General features: G+C 52.3%; 3 protein-coding genes and 1 long non-coding RNA gene across 5 annotated transcripts; 3 read left to right on the forward strand and 1 right to left on the reverse strand.

The window, feature by feature from the left end:
- The first annotated feature begins 285 nt into the window (after window positions 1-285).
- atg16l2 (ATG16 autophagy related 16-like 2 (S. cerevisiae)) lies at window positions 286-5,054 on the forward strand. Of its 2 annotated transcripts, none has more exons than XM_076015055.1 (18): window positions 286-647; window positions 1,078-1,135; window positions 1,208-1,262; window positions 1,444-1,517; window positions 1,604-1,855; window positions 2,218-2,256; window positions 2,331-2,420; window positions 2,497-2,550; window positions 2,633-2,732; window positions 2,829-2,934; window positions 3,015-3,085; window positions 3,168-3,239; window positions 3,469-3,589; window positions 4,098-4,203; window positions 4,283-4,435; window positions 4,514-4,561; window positions 4,640-4,741; window positions 4,822-5,054. In XM_076015055.1, the coding sequence occupies exons 1-18, from the start codon at window positions 536-538 to the stop codon at window positions 4,913-4,915; spliced, it is 1,707 nt and encodes a 568-aa protein (XP_075871170.1). In that variant the 5' UTR covers window positions 286-535; the 3' UTR covers window positions 4,916-5,054. The 2 variants fall into 2 exon arrangements, with proteins under 2 accessions (XP_075871170.1, XP_075871171.1); XM_076015056.1 differs by having other exon boundaries at window positions 287-647; window positions 2,636-2,732.
- Window positions 5,055-5,948: 894 nt separating this feature from the next.
- Window positions 5,949-13,987, forward strand: arrb1 (arrestin, beta 1). Its single transcript, XM_076014917.1, has 16 exons — window positions 5,949-6,214; window positions 8,916-8,946; window positions 9,099-9,159; window positions 9,288-9,332; window positions 9,423-9,634; window positions 9,971-10,030; window positions 10,123-10,190; window positions 10,276-10,411; window positions 10,888-10,972; window positions 11,051-11,123; window positions 11,746-11,883; window positions 11,978-12,061; window positions 12,165-12,188; window positions 12,273-12,343; window positions 12,569-12,617; window positions 13,034-13,987. The coding sequence occupies exons 1-16, from the start codon at window positions 6,195-6,197 to the stop codon at window positions 13,143-13,145; spliced, it is 1,269 nt and encodes a 422-aa protein (XP_075871032.1). The 5' UTR covers window positions 5,949-6,194; the 3' UTR covers window positions 13,146-13,987.
- Window positions 13,988-14,681: 694 nt separating this feature from the next.
- Window positions 14,682-15,427, forward strand: LOC142880949 (uncharacterized). The gene is made up of 2 exons (XR_012925491.1): window positions 14,682-15,187; window positions 15,283-15,427. It is a non-coding gene; the product is annotated as an uncharacterized LOC142880949 (long non-coding RNA).
- A 3,321-nt stretch (window positions 15,428-18,748) lies between these two features.
- LOC142880948 (olfactory receptor 4B13-like) lies at window positions 18,749-20,229 on the reverse strand. Its single transcript, XM_076014918.1, has one exon. The coding sequence runs from the start codon at window positions 20,218-20,220 to the stop codon at window positions 19,279-19,281; it is 942 nt and encodes a 313-aa protein (XP_075871033.1). The 5' UTR covers window positions 20,221-20,229; the 3' UTR covers window positions 18,749-19,278.
- Between the last annotated feature and the right edge of the window lie 2,185 nt (window positions 20,230-22,414).

Here is a 22,414-nt window from a genome sequence, read left to right on the forward strand (position 1 = left end):
AATAATATTTACTTTAACAGTATTCACTACAGCACTGTAGGGTATTTTATATTTTGTATTATGTTTTATAATGATGCATATGTTATAAAATGTATGGTTTTAATTCCAAATAAAATAAAAACAACAAGGTCCTGTCCATCGTGACTGCGCCCCCCACAAGAGGGCGGAGCTTCAGTGTCAGCTAATCAGAACAGGAGTTCTGTTCTCAATCTGATGTGGATCTTTTCATTTTCAACACGGCCGTGACGTCAGACAAGGCTGAACTTTGTGTGTCAGACAACAGTCCCGCTGTTTCCTCACTAACAAACAGGGAGGGCTGACTGCGGACTCTGATTGGTCGACGCTGACTCCCTCTCACTGGTCCCGCCCACCTGAGAGGAATCCAGGAAAAAGAGTGAAAAGGGGAAACAAACAAACAAGGCAGCGAAGAAGTAGAAGAAGTGGTGGTGGTGGTGGTGGTGCTGTTGTTCGTCGGGGCGCAGCGGCAACGGCAGGCCGACCTCGGAGCTCCTTCTGCGGAGGGAAGGAGGTCGCCATGGCCGCGGCAGCCCGCCGGAGCCCGGACGGCTGGAAGCGGGACATCGTCCGGCAGCTGGAGCGTCGGGACCGGAACCAGCACGCCATGTTCCGGGATTTCATCCGCTTCTGTACGACACGACACGCAAGTAGAGCCGAACCGAACCTCTGTCGGCCGAACTCCATTCAAACTAAGTTACCGGAAGCACAGCGGCTTCGGAGCTCGGTGCTCTCCCGAGCTCCGAAGCCGCTGCTGCTGGAAGGTTTAAACGGGGTTCGGTCCCCAGGGAGGGTCAGAACTGAGAGTCACGTGTTCAGAACTGACTGGCATTTTGGAGTAGAGTGGGTGGGCGGGTGGTTACAAACAGGAAGTTCGTACATCACTGAAGTTCAACTTCCTGTTTGGGCTGACTCACTTCTTGTTGACTGATGGCACATTGACCCAGAACCAGAAGCACCTTTAAGGGCCAGTGGGGCACCAGAAGCTGGTTCTGGTCTAGGTTCTGGTGCTGGTGCTGGTCCTGGTTCTGGTCCAGTCAGTGACTGATGCTGTCCCCTCAGACTCGGAGCTGCTGGAGAGAACCAGTCTGACCACAGGGATCCTGAGCTGCTCCAGCAGGTGGGTGGTCAGCTGACAGGAAGTGCTGTGGCTGCTGCTGCTGCTGAGGAGGTGTTTGTTTTGTGTGTCTAGGCGTCCCTCCTGTGACGGTGCCTCCATCCCGTCTCTGCGCACGGCGACAGGACAGGTAGGCAACATACATACACACACATTCATTCTCTCTCTCTCTCTCTCTCTCTCTCTCTCTCTCTCTCTCTCTCTCTCTCTCTCTCTCTCTCTCTCTCTCTCTCTCACACACACACACACACACACACACACACACACACACACACACACTGCTTCCTGTCACTGCACTGGTGTCTCCCTAGTTGGCGTGCCGGGTCTTGGAGCTGCAGCAGCAGATTGAAATCAAGGAATGTGAGGTGGAGCAGCAGCATGCCAGGTGAGCGACACACCTGAGCTGCCTCAACCTGTCTGCTTACCTGTGGAGCGAGGCCACGCCCCTTATACCATCTGACCCCTCCGCAGGCTGCTGCAGGACCAGCAGCAGCTGCTGGGTGTGCTTGACGCTCGGCGGGTGCTGCAGGAGCGGGTGGAGCAGGTGCGGGGGAAGAACGGGGCCTTGAAGATGGAGTATGACGCCATGCTGGAGCTCCAGCGGGAGGCGGAGTCAGGACTCAGAGAGGAGAAAATTCGAGGAGGACACCTGCTGGACGAAATGATCTACCTGAAGAAGCACGCCGCCGCACGCATGAACAGCCGCAACGAGCGCAAGTCCAGGTACCTGAAGGCACCACACGCACCTGTTCACTCAGGTACCTGAAGGCACCGCACGCACCTGTTCATTCAGGTACCTGAGGGAACAAACCGGCTATTATCTCAGGTACCTGAAGGCACCACATGCACCTGTTCACTCAGGTACCTGAAGGCACCACATGCACCTGTTCATTCAGGTACCTGAGGGCACAAACCGGCTATTATCTCAGGTACCTGAAGGCACCACATGCACCTGTTCACTCAGGTACCTGAAGGCACCACATGCACCTGTTCACTCAGGTACCTGAGGGAACAAAACGGCTATTATCTCAGGTACCTGAAGGCACCGTGTGTACCTGTCCTGCTAATGGGGTGTGTTTCCTCAGGGCTCGGGAGGTGCAGCTGGCAGAGGTCAGAGTGGACAGGTGAGTCGTCCCCTCCCCTGCCGAGTGTCTGACTGAGTTCACTGCTGGAGAAGAATTCTCTCGTCTTTCTGCAGCCCCTCCAGCGCTCCAACCTCAAGGTGTCCGTCTCCCAAGAGCAGGGAGGACCGTGACGCAGTGAGGCACAACCACCCCCGTCTCTTCAGGTCAGCACACACACACGCACACACACACACACACACACACACACGGTGTGACATCACAGTCGCTTTCTGTCGCCAGGTCGTCATCGGCGACCTCGCCGAGGATCCTGGCCTCCATCAAAGGGCTGTTTGAGTGAGTTCTCTCCTCTTGATATTGGGGAGGTGTGTGTGTGTTCGTGTATATGTGGAGGTCATGTGACCCTTTGTGATGTCAGTAGGAGAAGGTGTGTCCACTCTGGCCTGGACGAAGACTTGGCGTGTCCTGCGGGGATGTGCGTGTCAGCCAAGGTCCCGGTCAGAGCTCTGCAGATTCTGGTACTGGACCCGTCAGTCACAGTGACAGTACAGGAAGTCCCGCCTCTCCACTCTGCACTAACCCATCTGTCATTTCTTGCTGTGTGCGTCTGCCAGGAGGCCCACGAGCAAGGCATCAACGCCGTCAAGTTCAGCGCCACCTCCGACCTGCTGGCCACCGGGGGGACGGACCGGGTGGTGAAGCTGTGGGACGTCCGGGCAGGTAGCTTCGCCTTCCTCCTGTCACATGATGCTGTCACATGACCCCGCCTTCTGACCCCTGGTCGGTGACCTCCTCGCCAGGCTCGCTGACTCACAGAGCCACTCTGACGGGCAGCACGGAGGGCATCACCTGCGTGGACTTCAGCACCATGGTGAGACGTTTGGTTCGGCTTGGTTCCGGGGTGGGCGGGGCTTGGCTCAGGTCACGTGACCGCTCCGGTTTGTTGTGTTCAGGCCGGCTGGGTCCTCGCCGCCTCCTACGACAAGTCGGCCCAGCTGTGGCAGCACGACGAGTCTGTTCCCAAGGTAATGGCAAAGCACGGACTGCACGAAAACAAACATGTCAGCAGGGGGCAGCGTTGTGCTGGGGGGCCGGTGTGGTTCGTCTGACACAGAGAGCAAGAGGAAGAAAGTATTTTTAAGTTGTTGGTTTTTCTATTTACCTGCATCACAATGAAACATTGACTCACCTGTGTCCCACCTGTGTCTCCCCCTGTGTCCCACCTGTGTCCCCCCTGTGTCCCTCCTGTGTCAGCTGACTCTCACAGGTCACCTCCGGAAGGTGACGGCAGCCAGGTTCACCTCCGGTCCTCACCAGGTGGTGACAGGCAGCGCAGACAAAACCATCAGACAGTGGGACGTCCAGAGAGCTGCCTGTCAGTCATCAGCACCTGACCTCTGACCTCTGACTGACACCTGCCCTTTTATAAATATCAGTCCTCTGATCGATACCTCTACAATAATTGATACCTGTCCCCTGACTGATACCTGTGCTTTGATCAATACCTGTACAGTTATCCATACCTGACCTTTGATTGATGCCTATCTTCTGACTGATTTTCTGACTGACCCCTGACCTCAAGACTGATAGCTGCCCTCTGACTGACCCCCGATCGCTAGCTGTCCTCTGATATCTGACCTCTGACTGACCCCTGACCTCTGATCGATACCCGTCCTCTAACTGATAGCTGACCTCTGACTGACCCTCTGACCTCTGACTGACCCCTGACCTCCGATCGATACCTGTCTTCTGACTGACACCTGTCTTCTAATCCATACATGACCTCTCATCAATACCTGACCTCTGATCGATAGCTGTCCTCTGACTGACCCCCCTGACCTCTGGCTGACCCCTGACCTCTGACCACCTCACCCCCCATCCAGGTGTACAGGTAGTGGAGGTGGCCTCGTCCTGCAGCGACCTGGTCTGCTGTGAGAGCTGCATCATCAGTGGCCACTACGACGGCGCCATCAGGGTCTGGGACGGCAGGTAGCCACTCCCCCTGCTGGCTCAAGCACCTCCCTCCACTACGATTGGTCCACTGAGCCAGGTGTTTGCTGCCCTGCAGGACGGTGGGCTGCGTGCTTGAGCTGCCGGGCCAGGAGAAGGTGACGTCACTGGCTGTCAGCCCCGACCGGCGCCAGCTGCTCAGCTGCTGCCGCCATGACTGCCTGCAGCTCTTCGACCTGCGGGGGCGGAGCCACGAGCACCGCGTCTTCAGGTAAGAGAACACACACCCACCAATCTTTGTCGGGGTTCAAAGGTCACAGCCGTGTTGTTTTTTTTGTCTCTGCGCCAGAGCCGACGGCTTCAAGTGCGGCAGCGACAGCACCAAGGCCGTGTTCAGGTGAGTCCACCCCTCCCTGGCCCCGCCCACCTGGCCCACAGGATGCTAACGTTGCTAATACCCTCTTTGCCCGCTCAGCCCGGACGGCTGCTTCCTGGCCGCCGGGTCGGCCGACGCCGCCGTGTACATCTGGAACTTGTTCACGGGCAAGCTGGAGACCCGCCTCCCGGACAAGCACAGGTGAGGCTGCGCCTGATCAACGGCCCTGCCTCCTGATTGGACGGCCCGCCGCCACTCTTCTGTTCTGTCCTCCCCCTCAGTTCGTCCATCAGCGCCGTCTCCTGGTCGTCGTCGGGGGAGTACGTGGTCAGCGTGGACAAGAGCCGGCTGGCCGTCCTCTGGAGCGGCTTCTGACTTTCTGACCCTGCCCCCGTTGCCATGGCAACAGGAGGGTTCGCCTGCGTCCGATTGGCTAGATTTTAGGATATTTATTGTAATGGAAAATAAGGGATTTAAAGTTGTTTAAACATTATTAAACATGATGACAGTAAAAGGTGTGTGTGTGTGTGCGTGTGTGCGCGTGCGTGTGTGTGAGAGACACCTGCTGGCTGCAAGGCTACAGGAAGCAGCTGCTGCCTCTGACCGCACTGACCTCCGTTACACCACCAGCCATCAGTCACACACACACGGCTGCTCTACAGCACCACCATCAGCAGCACACACCTCCATTAGTTCACTTACTTGAGGTGTGTGTGTGTGTGTGTGTGTGTGTGTGTGTGTGTGTGTGTGTGTGTGTGTGTGTGTGTGTGTGTGTGTGTGTGTGTGTGTGTGTGTGTGTGTGTGTGTGTGTGTGTGTGAGAAATGTTGACTTTGTGTCTCCCTGAGTTCTGATCTGATTCCATCACAACTGAAGAGAAGAAAAACAGATCCACACACACACTGTCTGTTGCAGACTACAGGTGAACTGTTCAATCGTAGGCCTGCAGGCCAAATTTGGCAGTGTCTTTATGTTTGGCCCGTGAGGCCAATACACACCCACTACTAGAGCTGCTGCTTATTATACAGCACATGTAACTGCTAACACTACAACTCCCAGAATGCTCAGCTGGTGTTCTGGCGGATCAGTCAGGACAAGATGGTTATCGAATCACTATTTTATTTTTTACATTTATTATTATCAGCCCATGAAAAAGTGACATCTCTGATCACAGCTGATTGGTCGCTGATCACAGGTGCTCACAGCTGATTGGTCCAGGACTCTGACCTCTGCAGCTCCAGTCTGAGTTGTCGGAGGTCAGAGTCCAGCTGAGACGTGACGCTTGCGCGGCCAAATATACCCCCGGCCTCCAGGGGGCGCAGCTGTTCACACGTCTCACCGCTAATGAGTCTGACTCTGACAGGGAGTTGGGGGGGTGGGGAGAATGGGGAGGGGCGTGGGGGGGTGGAGTCTGGAGGAGGAAGAGGCGAGTTTCCCTCCTGCTGAGGAGAAACTGACAGGACGACCACTTCCTGAGCGAGTGAGTGAGCGAGAGAGGGAGAGAGAGAGAGAGAGAGAGACATCCTTGCAGTTTCCACGGTGACGGCATTCCCCCGCCTCCCTCGCCCTCTCCGCTCTCTCTCTCCTCCTCCTCCTCCTCTTCCTCCTCCATCAGCCTCTCTGTCTGGCTGCTGTCGACTGCTCAGCATCGTCAGGATGGTGGACAAAGGAACCAGGTGGGTTCTACTGTGTGTGTGTGTGTGTGTGTGCGTGTGCGTGTGCGTGAACGAGAGAGAGAGCGAGAGAGAGCGAGCGAGAGAGTCTTCGTGTGTTTTCTACCGATGCCCCTTTGTTTCCGTCACATCGTTCTGCCGCTGTCGATTCCTCACAGAACCTCTGACAGCACAACAGACTGTGTGTGTGTGTGTGTGTGTGTGTGTGTGTGTGTGTGTGTGTGTGCGTGTGGGGGTGTGTGGGTGCAAGTGCATGCGTGTTGGTGTAGCATTACATAACATTCTGTCTGAATTTCCAGCAGTTTGATGTGTGTGTGTGTGTGTGTGTGCGTGCGTGGGCATGTGTTACAGCGTGTGTGTGTGTGTGTGTTATGCAGCTGTTGTGTCAGTGGCTTTTATTTTGATAGCATCTCCACGCAGGAAGTAGGGAGGGGCAGGGAGGCGTGTCTCTAGGATACTAATCAGTGACTTCCGTCACCCTAACGACCAATCAGCATGCAGCTCACAGGTCACATGATCAGCCGGTCCATGAACCAGAACCAGGACTTTCAGCTGGACTGTGATGACTGGTGGGCGAAGACGAACACACACCTGGGGACAGGGTTAGGCCCTCCCACCAGGTGACAGGAAGTGAGCAGCTGACAGGAAGTGCTAATTGTTTCTTCTGCCCACCCACCACCAGGTGTCAGCAGCAGAGTTCCGTCGTTGCCTCGTCCGCTAACTTCCCGTTTCGGCGGCTAACGTCGCTAACTGACGCCCGTCGACTCGGTTCTGGTTCTGTCGTTGGACTCTGTGGGTGATGCAGGCGGTTGCAATGGGCAACAAATCTGCAGGTCGTCACGACGTCTCAACTTGTGGCTGAGGGCGATGTCGAGTCGCACAGGAGCCCTACTGACAACAGTTGTTACAAACAACACTTTGTTGTTGCTAACCGGTTAGCAACCAGGCTAACCAATTAGCGTGGACGGAGCTAATCGGCTTCTGCTGTTTTCAGATCCTCCCAACTTTCGTACTTTCGGTTGCATCTTCACGTCAACATTGCTCTCAGTTCCTGCGTGCGCTTCCACCACACAGCCGGCCCAACTCACTGTGTGTGTGTGTGTGTGTGTGTGTATGTGTATGCACGTGTGTGCATGTGTATGCGTGTGCTGGCACTGTGAGCCCAGTGTGTATGTGTGGAGAATATTAATGACGCTGCTGAGCACTCACTCACACACACACACACACACACACATACGGTGCGGTTGCAGGTCTTCATGAAGAGGCCCCGTTAATACGGGCAGGAAGTGCCCCTCCCCTGACAGGAAATAGACCCCGTGACTGCTTCTAAAAGGTTTCTCTCCACCAGGCTGCGACAGTGGCGGCCCCCTGGTGGTGGTCTGACAAAAGGGTAAATGGACTGCGCTTATATCCCACTTTTCCAGCACCTTCACTGTCCCCCACTTCAGCATGTGGACGGTTGGAGGCGGGATTTGAACCGCCAACCCTTCGATTATCAATTGGCAGGCCACTCTACCAGCTGGGCCACAGCTGCCCCAACCCATGGCAGGTCACACCCCACCGCACTCCTCCCCTCTGACTAGAGGCACCGTGTCACTTCCTGTTTGACGTGTCGACTCTGGCGCGCCTCTTGCTAGTTTGGAAATGTTGGCAGGACTGTTAACGCTAATGTTAGCACGTTAGCGAGCCAGTGAATTGGGTATGATATCAGTGCGAATGTCAGTCTGGCTGTCACTTCTTTGGATCAGAACCAGACTGACCGAGTCATGGCTTCATTCATTTCAGATTTTTACGCATCATTCAACACATCAACATCAACAACAACAACAGTTTAAACAGACTAGTGGGCCAGTGCTGCTCTCACCACGTGGCGGCGATCAGGTGTCGGCGCCATCTGCTGGCCGCGCGCCGAGGGAGTCTTCAGGCTGACACACAGTAGGCAGCTATTGATTGGTCCCATCGATCTGATCTAGGCAGCTTCCCAGCCTCAACCTTCAAATGTAAAACAGAGAACAACACAAACAGCTGTGTGTGTGTGTGTGTGTGTGGCGGGAGGCTCAGTTAGTAGCATCGATCTGATTGTCTCTGCTCGTTACCCATGCTAATGCTATCATTAGTATAGCTAACGTGCTAAGAGTGCTATCCGTCAGTGTTCCCGGCCATCCCGTTTTCTGACCTGGACTCGATCGACCAATCTGTCGTCGGTTTCACAACTCGGAACTGCCGATAGCCTATTAGTGAACTGACCTTTGACCTTTGACCTTTCCGTAGCTCTGGATCCATTTCTCTCAGATACGTGAGGAAGGTGTTGTGATGTGTGTCTGAGTAAGGGGATGGAGACGCTCCCAGGAGCTCCTGGAAAAAAAAACTGCTGATTGATGAACATTCGTCCAGGCTGAGAGCTAATAGCTAATGGAGCTAATGGAGGCTAATTTATGAGCCCAGTGATGTCCGAGAGCATTAGAGAGACAGGAAGCTGTTGGAGACCCAGAGCAACTTCACTGAGTCAGACTGGAGGGGGGGGGATGATGATGATGATGATGATGATGATGATGATGATGATGATGATGTGGAGATGGAGATGGAGATGATGATGATGATGATGATGATGTGATTATGAGAGGATGAGATGATGATGATGATGATGATGATGTTGTTGATTCAACAAGTAGAATTTCAGTCACAACACCTCATTTTCTTTCAGAGTGTTCAAGAAAGCCAGTCCCAATGGAAAGGTGAGTTCGCATACACACTCACACTCACACACACACACAGCACCAGGGGAAACCAGCAGATGTTTCAAACTGAGCCCAGCACTCAGGTGTGTGTTGGGGGGTGGGGGGTCTGCTGCCGGCGTCCTCTCTGATTGGCCGTGCTCCGCCCCCAGCTGACCGTCTACCTGGGGAAGCGGGACTTTGTGGACCATGTGGACCTGGTGGAGCCTGTTGGTGAGCCGTCGTCTGAAGGCCCCGCCCTCTCCCTCCCTCCTTCTCTCCTTCTCTCCCTCCTTCCTTCCTTCCCACCCTCCTCCCACTCCCTCCCCCCTCCCTAAACACTTCCTGTCTCCCTCCTGCAGATGGCGTCGTCCTCATCGACCCCGACTACCTGAAGGAGAGGAAAGGTGAGTTTCCTCCAATCAGACTTCCATCAGACAGCAGCAGCAGGTTCCACTAGCCCCGCCCCCCTCACCCGGCCCCTCCTTTCCAACCAGTGTTCGTCACACTGACCTGCGCCTTCCGCTACGGTCGTGAGGACCTGGACGTCCTTGGTCTGACCTTCAGGAAGGACCTGTTTGTGGCCAACATCCAGGTCTTCCCTCCGCCGCCGCTCGAGGAAGAGGAGGAGAAGAAGAAGAGTCTGACTCGTCTCCAGGAGCGGCTCATCAAGAAGCTGGGAGGCCACGCCCACCCCTTCACCTTCCAGGTAGCCCGAGTAGCTCCAGAACCAACTAGAACCACCAAGAACAGGGGTGTCCAAACCTTTTTAAATTGGAGAAAAAAAATGTAGTTACTTTGCCTAGAACCACCACCAGAACCTCCACCCAGAGCCACCCATGGACCGCCCTAGACCAGGGCTGGGAAAACTTTGAAACTTTGAAAAGCTAGAGGGGCAACAATGGGTTCTAGTAAAATGTGACAGGAGCAGCAGCAGATGGATGGAGTGATTTGGTGAACCACTTCATAGTATGCCCCCCCCCGGGGCCGTAGTTTGCCCACGCCTGTTCTAGAACGTGATGGATGATAAACTGTGTTCCTTCAGATTCCGCTCAACCTCCCGTGTTCCGTCACGCTGCAGCCAGGCCCGGAGGACACTGGGAAGGTAACGAGCTCTCGCCTCCTGTTGGTAATGTAGCGATGCCCACCCACACTTGACCCCTCCTCCCACCTGAACCCCCTCCTCGCACCCTTTAGGCCTGTGGCGTGGACTTTGAGGTCAAAACCTTCTGTGCCGAGAACGTGGAGGAGAAGATCCATAAAAGGTAAAAAGTGGGCGGTGCCAATGTGGGCTGGCCACCACAACGGTTCTCCATGGTGATGTCACTTCCTGTTGCTGCTCCTGTGCAGGAACTCGGTGAGGCTGGTGATCCGGAAGGTGCAGTACGCTCCGGAGAAAGCGGGACCTCAGCCCACGGCAGAGACCACCAGGCAGTTCCTGATGTCAGACAAACCGCTGCACCTGGAGGCCTCGCTGGACAAGGAGGTACGGGCCGACCTTTGACCTCACAGAGGTCTGAGCTGCCATCCTCTGCAGGGCCTTTTTGGTTCTTCTTTGATGGTTCTTCTTGCTTGTTCTCTGACGGTTCTTTGTGGTTCCTCCCTGCAGGGCCCTCTTGGTTCTCTCTCTTCTTCTTGGTTCCTCTCTGCATGACCTTCTTGGTTCCTCTCTGATGTTTCCTCTCGGTTCCTTTCTGACAGTTCTTCTTGGTTCCTCTTTCGAGGACCTTCTTGGTTCCTTACTTCAGGACCCCATTGGTTCCTCCATGATGGTTCTTCTTGGTTCCTTTCTGGCAGTTCTTCCTGATTCATCTTTGACGATTCTTCTCGGTTCCTCTCTGACGGTTCTTCTTGTTTCTTTTCTGACAGCTGTTCTTGGTTCCTCCCTGCAGCATCTTTTTGGGTTCCTCTGTGACGGTTCTTCTTTGTTCCTCTCTGACAGTTCTTCTCCTCTCCTCCAAGATCTACTACCACGGGGAGCCCATCAGTGTCAACGTCCACGTTACCAACAACACCAACAAGACGGTAAAGAAGATGAAGATCTCAGGTGAGGCTGCCCCACAACACCTGCAGTACCAGCCTCCTGCAAGCAGGGGGCACCACTGACTCTCCTGTGTCTCGGCAGTGCGACAGTACGCAGACATCTGCCTCTTCAACACGGCGCAGTACAAGTGTCCCGTGGCCACTGAGGAGTCCGAGTGAGTACCTGTCCTTGACCCCACTCTTGACCCCAACAGGTCCTGTTCTTGGTCTGGGATCAGGATCTGAACTAGTTCTAGGTTTTTAAGTCCTCGTTCTGTTTTTGATTCTAGTTCTGGTCCCAGTCTACTACTAACATCTGAAATTTGATTGATTTTGGACCTGGTCGTGGTCCCAGTCCTAGTGCTGGCCCTAGTCTAGGACTAGGACCTGAACTTGCTCCTGGTCCTGGTCCCAGACAAAGTCTAGGAATAGGATCTGAACTTGTGACTGGTCTTGCTACTGGTCCTCAATCCAGTCCTGGTCTAGGTCCTGGTCCTGGCTCTAGTCTAGGACTAGGATATGAACATATTCCCGGTCCAGATCAAGGACTGGGATCTGAACATGTTCTAGGTCCTGGTCCTGGTCCCAGTCAAAGTCCAGGAATTGAATCTGAACTTGCTGCTGGTCTTGCTCCTGGTCCTGGATTCAGTCCAAGAGCTGCTCCCATTCCTGGTCCTAGCCCTAGTCTAGGGCTAAAATCTGAACTTGCTCCTGGTCCTGATCCTGGTCCTGGTCCCAATCCTGGTCTAGGTCCCATGCGGCCCATGTCACGACCTCTCTGTCGCCCCCTGTCTGCAGTGACCTGGTGGCACCCAGCTCTACCTTCTGCAAGGTCTTCACGCTGACGCCATACCTGGCCAACAACCGGGAGAAGCGCGGCCTGGCGCTGGACGGCAAGCTGAAGCACGAGGACACTAACCTGGCGTCCAGCACGTTGTAAGTCCCGCCCACTGCCTCGCCCTGCCCATTGCCTCAGCCACGCCCACCCCACCCGGAGTCGGTTCACCCGTCTGCTGTGGCTCTGTTGCAGGTTGAGAGACGGAGCCAACAAGGAGATCCTGGGCATCATCGTGTCCTACAAGGTCAAGGTCAAGCTGGTGGTGTCACGAGGAGGGTCAGTGAATGTAGCACGCCGCCGCTGCCGGAAGGGTGAGGGGGGTGAATAAGTGAAGGTGAAGGAATGATGATGTCACTGACCCTGGTCCCGTCTCTTCCAGGCTGCTCGGGGATCTGGCGGCCAGGTAAAAGACCACCTGAGGGCACCTGAATGCCTCGCTGCTGCTGCTGCTGGCGGTCCGTTCACTGACCCTGCTGCTGTGTTTCAGTGATGTCTCGGTGGAGCTGCCCTTCACGCTGATGCACGCCAAGCCGCTGGAGGAGACGGTGTTCAGGGACGGTGGGTTGTTCCATTCACTTCTCAGCTCCCCACCCTTGTGTGTGCTTGTGTGTGTTTGTGTGCGTTACACTGAGCGCTTGATGGACACCTGAACGGTTCCAGACCCTTGCCTTGGCCACCTGTCGTGGGTCCCTCCCACTAGTTCGGGTTATGACCTGAGGTGGCACTGCAATGTCCCGCAGTGTTGTGTTCACTGTCTCACTCTGGTTCTTTCTGTGCTTACAGCTGCAGACGATGAGCAGAATGACACCAACCTGATCCAGTTTGACACAAAGTGAGCTTCCTTTATTTCACTGCCTCTGATTGGCTGAGGACTCGACCAGGTCCTGGTCCAGGTCTGGGATCAGGATCTGAACTGATTCTAGGTTTTAGTCCTTGTCCTGTTCGTGAATTTGGTTCTGGTGCCAGTGTAAAATCTGAAATTATTCTAGGATCTGACCTCTGGCTCCTGGTCCTGGTCTTGGATTCAGTCCAGGTCCTGGTTCTGGTCCCAGTTCTGGTCCTCGTCCTGGATTCAGTTCAGGGCCTGGTCCTGGTCCCAGTCCCAGTCCTGATTCTGGTCCTAGATTCAGTCCATGACCTGGTCCTGGTCCTGGTCCCAGTCTTGATCCTGGATTCAGTCCTGGTCCCAGTCCTGGTCCTGGAGCTCTGCTCTCACCCTCGATGGTCTTTATGTCCGTCTCTCCTCAGCGATGATGACATCATCTTCGAGGACTTTGCACGCCAGCGTCTGACTGGTGCGCAGGACGACAAGGAGGAGGACGAGGAGCCAGCAGAGTCCCCCAAACTGGACCAAAGATAGAGGCGGGGCTTCGCCCGCTGCAGCCTTTGATTGGCTGTCGTTGGTAGCGTGGAGCTAACGGACGTCACCTGTAGGCCCACCCCCCCAGTCTGGACGCCTTGTCACCTCTAGCTGGCGCTCTTTGTCTTCTGTCCATGTCTGTCCCCTCCCTGCAGGGGTCACTAGAGCGTCGGCTGTGCGTTAGCCGGCAGCGCTAGCTGTAGCCGCTAGCATGCCTCACCTTGTACCGTGTGTGTCCACCAGGGGGCGAGCAGGGGTAACATTGTTTGGGTTAGTTTGCAAACATCACGTCAGAAAGTGTGGAGGCGGTGACAGCGTGACAGCGCCCCCTGCAGCCTGGGACTGGTTTGCATGAACCCTGCCTGTATGACTCATCCTGTCATCTGCCCATAACTTTTATCAGCGTGTTGGAAAAAGTCATTGTCGTCGTGTTTGCTTGTCCAATCGGCCGATGGTTCTGTCTGTGAAGCTGTCGCCCCCTGGTGGTGGTCTCTGTTTGTGTTTGGCCACTGATTCACTGTTATTGTTGAATTGTACTGACATAGCGAGAGCCAACACAGGGACTCCACACCTGGCGATTGTGCTGCCACCTGCTGGACATTGTGTATTCTCCCATTAAAACACAGCTGTGACGTCAGCGTGCAGCAGATTCTGTAACTGGAGGCGGTGGTGCGGTGTCCTGCGGGCCTTGAACACACCACGGGCTCCAGCCATTGGTTCAGTGAGAGAAGACAGGGGGCGCTGCAGCAGCAGGTCAGAGAGTGGAAACTCTGAGTGACATTGAATCACTGTTTTATTTTATTGTAACTCAAATAACTCAAGTAAAACTGACTGAAACCCTGTGTGTGTGTGTGTGTGTGTGTGTGTGTGTGTGTGTGTGTGTGTGTGTGAGAGAAAGAGAGAGAGAGACAGCGACAGAGAGACAGTGTGTGTGTGTGTGTGTGTGTGAGAGAGAGAGACTGTGTGTGTAACGTGTGTGTTCAGACAGCTTCTTTTTTTTTTATGTACAATGAGGAAGTTGTCATCACTGTGCCAGCCAATCAGCAACCAGCCAATTAGCAGCCGGTGTCAGGTGCCATTCACAATGCCCCGCCCTCTTTTCAGGTACCTCAGTCAGCCAGCGGGGGGAGTGCAGAGCCCGGTGGGCAGTTATACCTCAGTCAGCCAGCAGGGGGCCGTTCTCTCCTCTCCAGACAGCTGGAAGACCTTCTGAAGGCAGCTGGAGGCCCTCAGGCGCAGTAGCGCCAGGAGGCCCCTCCGGTGGATCTGTGGGGTGCGAACACAGCAGATGACGGGGTTGGTGGGGGCGGGCAGCAGGTTGTTGAGGTCAGGGGTCATGGGGATGCTCAGGATGTGGGATAAGAAGGGAAGGAAAGGAGTGAGACAGATTGATGGCTAATAGTTTAGGGGTTATTCACCTCATTTAATAAAATGCAAATAAAATGAAAAACACCAGAAAAACACCAGAACCAACTAAAAACATCCAAAAATTAATAAAATCTAAAAACCTAAAAACGCCACCCACCTTCACTGCATTCTTCGTCCCTCTCTTCTCCTTCACTGGTCACCACTGCAGCCCTGAGTGGCCTCACAGACAGACGGGTGACCTTTGAACTCTGGCCTGGGATATTCTGAGTGTCGTCCGCAGGGTCTTCAGGTTCTCCAAAGTCCTCCAGGTGACATGTTGAAGCCCCTCCCCCTCCCTGTGACAGCTGGGTTTGGCTGCAGCAGACCACCTTGAGGGGGAGGCAATGAGCTCTCGTCTCTCGGTGCCGGTGGCGCCCCCGGGTGGCCGCTCAGCAACATGCGGAGGTGGCGGTGGATCTGGGTGGTCACGATGCTGAAGACCAGGTGGTTGAAGCAGGACGGGAAGAAGAGGTAGGACAGGAGGTCCACCAGAACCAGGACCAGGACCAGGACCTGGACCTGGACCTGGACCAGGCTGGAGAAAATGACCAGAACCTAAAGAACAGGCAGCAGGGGGATCTTCAGCGCCCCCAGCAGGACAGTGGCAGGAGAAAAGAGTATTTTCCCTCCGTCAGGTGTGTATGCAGCAGGTGAAGCTCCGCTCATTGATGTGTCATCATCACCAGAGACAGCTGACACACTCTGAGCTCTTTCCTCCGTTCGCCTCCAGGTGGAGCCACACCCTACTCTTCATTCATGGCATGAAGCCTGAGGAGCAGCTGCAGACTCCTGGCAGTGAACTGCTGCGGCCAACAGGGGGCGCTGTGCAGCCGTTCGTGTTGTGGCAGCTGTGATGGAAGCTGTGATCAGAGGCTGCACATCAGCAGCAGCGCCGGCAGCAGCAGGCTCGAGTAACGCCAAGAGTGAAAGACACATGAAATCAAATAATCACAATTATACATTGTTCCAATAAATGCAATTTGGGAATTCTTGGGATTTTTTTTTTTGTCTAGGTTATCCTGACGTATGTTCAGTTTTCTATGAGACGACGCTGAAGTTGGCACCACATTCGTTGCGGTGCTTCTGAGGTTTCGATTCCACCTTAAAAATAAAATAAAAAAATATTAAAAAATCCGCAATTTGACCGCTAGGTGGCAGTGCTTATCCCAACACTTTTCAACATATAAAATTCAGCGAATCATTATGTCTATGTTGAGGTGGATTTTTTTCCAATAATTATACAGTAGAAATGGACATGTGAAGTGTTATTGTAAAGCATAGGACTTCTACTATCACAATCAGTTGACGTATTTTATGGGAAATCATTTTTGGCCTTTTGGGGGGACCTCCAAAGTTGACAACCCAACCACAGTAGAAATGTGAGGTATCACTGTAACTACTGTACAGTTTTTGAAATAATCCACCTGAAAAACAGTCCCCCCCCAAAAAAAAGGCCAAAAATGATTTCCCGTGAAATATGTCAACTGATTACAAAAGTAGAGCTCCCAGGCTTTACAATAACACCTCACATGTCCATTTCTACTGTATAGTTTTTGGGGAACATGGACATAATGAGTGGCTCAATTTCATATGTTGAACAGTGTTGGGATAAGCACTGCCATCTAGCGGTCAAATTGCGGATTTTTTTTATTTTTTTATTTTTTTATTTTTTCAACGGTGGAATCGAAACCTAAGCAGCACCGCGGCGAATGTGGTGCCAACTTCAGTGTCGTGGAAAACGAGTGCGTACTGTGTGCAGCGCTGTGGGGATGTTTGGAGAGACGCGTGCGACGGTCTTTTTTTTAGCACGAGTTCGGGAGAAAACCAATATGTATGTCATTTGACATCAACAGAAAATAAAGCATTACCTCAAAAAAAAAAAATAATAAAATAAAAAAATTCCAGCTTCTTGTGACTCCGCAGGTGCCTCATTTCTGGGCGTTTTTGCGCCTGCGTATCATTGGCGCAAAAGTCCTTTCTCACCAACTGTTCAGTTATCAAACAGTTGAACGTGTTGGCGCAGCTGCGGCTCCAATGCGCCACGTTATTTACATTTTAAATCGCAGTCATGGTGGCAACCGGATCTCCAGGATTGAGTTCCGTCTCAGAGGTTCTCAGGGTTCTTAACCAATCACAGAGCGCGTACGTGTGGACGTTCAGCGCAAAGCCAGCCAGCTGGTCTTGTTATTGCAGAATCGAGATCTGATTGGCTGTCGCAAGGTACCGAGGGCCGTTCATTAGCAGCCAATATGTTCCTGCTGTGTCGCTTCTGCTGGCCTAAAAGGCGGATTTCATAGAACCTGGCAACACAAGCTAGCTGAAATATGATTGGATAAAAACTCTCCTGTAATATACAACAATGCAAGCGACACAACCAAGTGGGTGTTTTATGGTATGAAAAGAACACACTATGGAGAATAACTTTATTATCATAGTTGTTGGTCTGTCTCGTCATCATTGTGAAGCTTTTGGTTTTAATTAACAACATCTTAACTGCAACAGCAAAAACATCCTAGCCTCTGGGTGTTTGTGTTGTGTTGTGTTGGTGTTGTGTTTGTGTGGACTGACGGGCCAAAGTCAAAACAAGTCGATGGTTCCGCCCCCAGAGAGCATCATGTGACCCCTGGAAGTCGGGCCACAGCTGGGGACGGTTCTGGAGGGCCGACGGGCCAAAGTCACTGAGTTGTGTTGTTGTGATTGCATCATGTTTACTGTGTGGTGTCCCTGTAATGAGTCCCAGGGGGCGCTCTACTCTGTGTGGACACTCAGGAGGCTCCGGACACTAACAGGCCTATTAGCAGCCTGGGGACACTGTTGTGTTGTGTTGTGTTGTGTTGTGTTGTTTTGTGTTGTGTCATGTTGTATTGTTGTCACTCCCTGCGGACCGAAAAACATGGGTTAGAACCAGGAACCTTCAGCACCAGGTACCTTTAGAGTCAAGAACCTTCAAAACCAGGAACCCTCAATATTAAGAGCCTTCAACACCAGGGACCTGCAGGTACCTTTAGTATCAACAACTTAAAGCACAAGGATCCTTGAGTATCAAGAAAATTCAGAACCAGGAATCCTCAGTATCAAGAACCTTTCTGACAAGAACCTTCAGTTCCAGAAGCTTTCAGCACCAGGAACCTTCAGCATCAAGAACCTTTCTGACAAGAAGCAGAAGCACCTGCAGTTTCACCATCAGACAGTTGAGGGTGTTGACCAGAAACTCTCAGTGAGGCCCCCACCAGCGCCACCTTCAGGATGGTTCCTGGTGGGGCCTCGGGAACCAGAGAGAGGAACTCTAGTCAAGCAGCAGTAATTGATGATGTCACCTCCAAATTGATCATTGGAGCCATTTGGCCAAATTTGTTTGCGCTAATTGAAACCACACAAACATTGTAGCCAGTTATTGTAACTGGTGGGAATTTTGGCTCCTCCCCCTGTTTGTTGGCCCATCATTTTTGTAGGCTTTTGTCCACCAGCTGTGGCGGCCCCTGCTGGCCGAACCATAGAACGCACGTCATCGGTACCTTCCTGCCTTGTGGATGCTCAATAAAGTTCTCTGTGAACAAGGTCTTTTTTTTTAGGATGACTAAGGACCATGATGACATAACATAACATGTTGATGATGATGATGATGATCGTGCAGAAGTTTTTCCAGAAGGTGTTTTGTGTTTGAATCTGATGTTTTGTGTATTGTGAGATTTATTTAGTTTCTCTGACAACATAAGAGACAGCTGATCAGGATAGGGCTCCTCCCACCAGGAAAACAGCAGCAGCCAAACACCAGAAAACCTAAACATAAAAAGTTTCATCGTCTGAAGTGCAATAAAAATAAAAAGCAGGAAAAAGTTCATTCAGGCACACAAGTGATGGATGGCTGGAAATAAATATATATATGTATATGCAAATATATACACATACACACATACAAACACACACACACACACACACATATATCTATATAGATATATATAGATATATGTAAAAGAAAATGCAGTTGTGTTGGTGGCTCAATGTGCTGTGTGTGTCTTATTGTGTCTTTTTATGCAGCTTTCACCACAGTTGTGAATCTTCAGACTCAGCACCTGATCGGCAGCTTGATTGATTGAATGATTGATTGATTGATTGAATGATTGAATGATTGACTGAAAATACGAATACATATACATGTACATCCATGTAAACCAAGAGACAGATGGAGAAGGACTGCAGCTGCAGCAATAATCCACCTGGCACTCATATATATATATATATATATATATATATATATATATATATATACACACACACACACTTATATATATATATGTATATATAGGAAGCGGGTATATAAGATGAATGGATGGACGTTCAAACAATATAATAACAGCAACAATAATAATAATAATAACAGTAGCAGTATGAGACATGACCCTTGACCTTCATCACACTGTGGTAGGAAATGAAACCACAAGAGCTTTCTCACATGAATGAATGTTTTCATTGAAATCTTTTGGGCCAGAAACAAACAAACAAACAAACAACAACAGAGAATGTTTACTTCAATTCAGAATGTTTAACACTGACTCACTGAGTCATTTCCAGGAATGACTTATTTATTTGTCTGTGAAAACTGGTTTGAACTAGAGCTGCAGCCGCAAGGACCACAAGGACCAGCACGACGGTCAGGACCAGCAGGACCAGTAGGAACAGCAGAACCATCAGGACCAGCATGGACCAGGAAGTGGGCCCGCAGCGGTCACTTGGTCCCCACACGCCGCAGCAGCACCTCCTTGCAGGACCACCTGATGTGGGACATCTGCAGGCCGTACATGAGCGGGTTGAGCAGCGGCGGGATGAGCAGGAAGTAGAGCGAGAGCGCCACCCGGAGGCCGGCCGGGAGGGCGGCTCTGTCGAAGCGGCTCTGCAGGATCTCGAAGCAGCAGCCGAAGGAGAAGTTGAGCAGCGACACCAGCTGGGGCGCACAGGTGCCCACGGCCTTGCGGCGGGCGCCCGGGGAGGCGGAGCGGCAGACCCTGAGGATCCTCAGGTAGGAGACCACGGTCGGCGCCAGCGGAACCAGCACCGTCAGCACCGTGCCCACCAGGCCGTACACGTTGTTGACGGTGGCGTCGGTGCAGGCCAGCTTGGCAATCAGGTAGTTGTGGCAGTAGAGGCTGTCGATGACGTTGCTGCACAGCCGCAGCCGCACGTTGAGCGACAGCGTGACCACGAACTTGAGGAAGGAGTAGCACCAGACGGCGGCGATGAACACCAGGGCCTTGCTGGGCGACATGTGGGAGTTGTACAGCAGCGGGCAGCAGATGGCCAGGTAGCGGTCGTAGGACATGAGGGCCAGGTTGCAGAACTCCACCTGGGCGTAGGTGTAGAGGCAGAAGATCTGCAGGAAGCAGAGCGGCGGCGTCACGGTGTGCAGCTCCTGCAGCAGCTGCAGCAGCAGGAAGGGGAAGAGGGCGGTGCTGCCGTACAGCTCGTTGGCAAACAGGCTGCAGAGGAAGAGGTAGACGGGCCGGTGGAGGCTCCGCCGGAGGCAGATCACCGCAATGATGGAGCTGTTGAGCAGCACGATGGCGCCGTAGAGCAGGGCGGTGGCGGCGAAGCACAGGTAGCGCAGGTTGCCGGCGGGAAGGTAAGCGGCCAGCACGAAGTAGGAGAAGACCGAGGACGAGTTGAGCGGCATCTTGGAGCTCCTCAGTGGAGCTGGAACCTCTCAGCAGAGCTGCAGTGGGGAAGAGCAGCTCATATATCAGCCTACAGGACACACACAAATGCACACACACACACACACACACACACACACACACACACACACACACACACACACACACACGTGTGCACAGACACACACACACAAGCACATGCACTTGGTGACAGTAGAAATGATGCACCGTACCTTTAAGATGCGCGGCGCGGCAGTGACGTCATCAGGTAGCAGCTGTTGTTGTTTGACCGCTAGGTGACAGCAGCAGTGAGGTCGTCTGAGGTTCCTGAGGTTCTCAGGTTCCTGTGGTTCCTGATGCGGTTGCTGATGTTCCAGATGTTCTCGGGTCCTTGAGGTCCCTGATGTTCAAGAGATTCTCGGGTTCCTGAGGTTCCTGATGATGACTGACAGCAGCAGCAGAACCAGGAAGTCAACAGCTGAAGAAGCTGAATGAACCAGGAGTGTTTTTGAAAGCAGCCACCGGCTGGAGTTGGGTTGCTAAGTGTGGCCTCCTTCCACACCTGTGGAGCTGTCATACGGACCCCTGGCCATGGCATCACACACTCACGCAGCCTACCTGCAACCAGTGTTCCTTATAAAACTCTGTAGTCCAAATTATGTTTTGAAAATTTTCCAAAACTTTCAGAAATGACTGTTAAGCTAAGATAGCTTTGCATGGAATAAGGTCAGATAATAAGGGGAAAGAATGCAACAACCTCATCATTATTGCATGATATCCTAGCATGAAACAGGCTCACTGACACCTGGAGCAAGTATGAACCCAAGTCTCTTCCATGACAGTCAGTGGTGGAACCCACTGACTGTCCAACCCTCCTGACATTGGACTGCAGAGGTTTATCATTACCTTTAAGGACACATGGATGGGAATAAAGTTCTGGTGTAAATTTCAGTTTCCTGGAGGAAGACTTGAACCCAGGACTCCTGCACCAGCACCAGCACCAGCAGCACCAGCAGGTCCACACAGTGAGCTGTCCTACCTGCTGCAAAGTCAATGGTAGTGATGGGTAGATGAGACCTTGTGAAGCGTTGTGACACATTACATCAAACATATTGATACTGTGTTGATACTGTGTCATGCAGTCCATTAGCCATTATTAGTCAGTACGACACCTGCTGGATGGTAAACATTATTGCAGTTACTGGTTAAATGAGCTGGTACTGTATATACACAATAATATTTATCACTGTATTTTTTTTATTTGACTGTATGTAAGTGTTAAACATCTTTCGAGAGTCAATAAATGTATGAGAGTTCATCATCACGTGAAAATCAAAGTGTGATTGTCTTTGAGGTAGGAAATTTCAAAATAAAAGTTTTGGTTTCTAATTGTTTCATGTTCTTGGGCGCCAGTTCTTCCAGCTTTGGAGGAGGTCCTGCTCACCAGGCACTGAGGACGCCAGAGTCCATCCAAACTGGAGCTGTAGCTGGAAGAGGTTCATTAGCTTATTAACCTTCAGCCAATCAGATCTTCGGGCTCCAAGTCACAGCTTGAAGTGCGACGGCTTCTTTCTTTCTTTTCGGCAGAGGCAGGTGCGCTTCCTTATCAACACAGTTTGGCAACGCAGTGACGGACAAACCTGCACCTGTACCAGTACCAGTACCAGTACCTCCACAGTGAGTAGAATAGACACAAAATCTTTGGGAAATTCCAGTTGCCTCCAAACAGGCATCAAAAGTGAAATTCCAGAAATTGGGTCTCACTTTCTCTGTCGATCTCTAAAACCACCTAAAGAGGTGAAACACTGAGTGCCAACTAATAATTTAGAGCAGGCATGGGCAAACTATGGGTCGGGGGCCATATGCGGCCGGTTAGGCTTTTTAATCCGGCCTGCTGAACTTGAGGAAATAAAACAGCTGTGTTTCGTCCATTTTCTCAGTGTTTTGTCTTGTCTTTTCAATAAAGAGCTGAACATTGTGAAGCTCCAAAACACGGATTTTGTTGTAACTTTGCTTTTGGTCGTTCAGTTGACAGAAAAGCAACGTGTTTTGTACACATCCCATGATATATATTGTCTCTTCTATGAGGTGAGTCACCAAAACACTCCATCCATCTGCTGCCGGTCCAGACCCTCTGTCACATTTTAGAACCCATTGTGACCCAATAGTCAAAGCGTTTTCCCGGCACTGCACTGGACAGACAGCAGAGCGTCT

This window comes from Nelusetta ayraudi, unplaced genomic scaffold (genome assembly GCF_046127955.1).
Source record: "Nelusetta ayraudi isolate G7.1 ecotype Tasmania unplaced genomic scaffold, CSIRO-AGI_Nayr_v1 ptg000175l, whole genome shotgun sequence".
In the NCBI taxonomy this organism is placed as follows: Eukaryota; Metazoa; Chordata; class Actinopteri; order Tetraodontiformes; family Monacanthidae; genus Nelusetta; species Nelusetta ayraudi.

Bases quoted from the DNA above. Each gene is read 5' to 3' on its own strand.
- LOC142880948 (XM_076014918.1), bottom strand. From the start codon at position 20,220: ATGCCGCTCAACTCGTCCTCGGTCTTCTCCTACTTCGTGCTGGCCGCT.
- arrb1 (XM_076014917.1), top strand. From the start codon at position 6,195: ATGGTGGACAAAGGAACCAG. The intron at 11,884-11,977 runs GTAAGTCCCGCC...GCTCTGTTGCAG, and splicing joins AACCTGGCGTCCAGCACGTT to GTTGAGAGACGGAGCCAACA. The intron at 12,344-12,568 runs GTGGGTTGTTCC...CTGTGCTTACAG, and splicing joins GGAGACGGTGTTCAGGGACG to CTGCAGACGATGAGCAGAAT.
- atg16l2 (XM_076015055.1), top strand. From the start codon at position 536: ATGGCCGCGGCAGCCCGCCGGAGCCCGGACGGCTGGAAGCGGGACATC. The intron at 4,204-4,282 runs GTAGCCACTCCC...GCTGCCCTGCAG, and splicing joins ATCAGGGTCTGGGACGGCAG to GACGGTGGGCTGCGTGCTTG. The intron at 4,742-4,821 runs GTGAGGCTGCGC...CCTCCCCCTCAG, and splicing joins CGCCTCCCGGACAAGCACAG to TTCGTCCATCAGCGCCGTCT.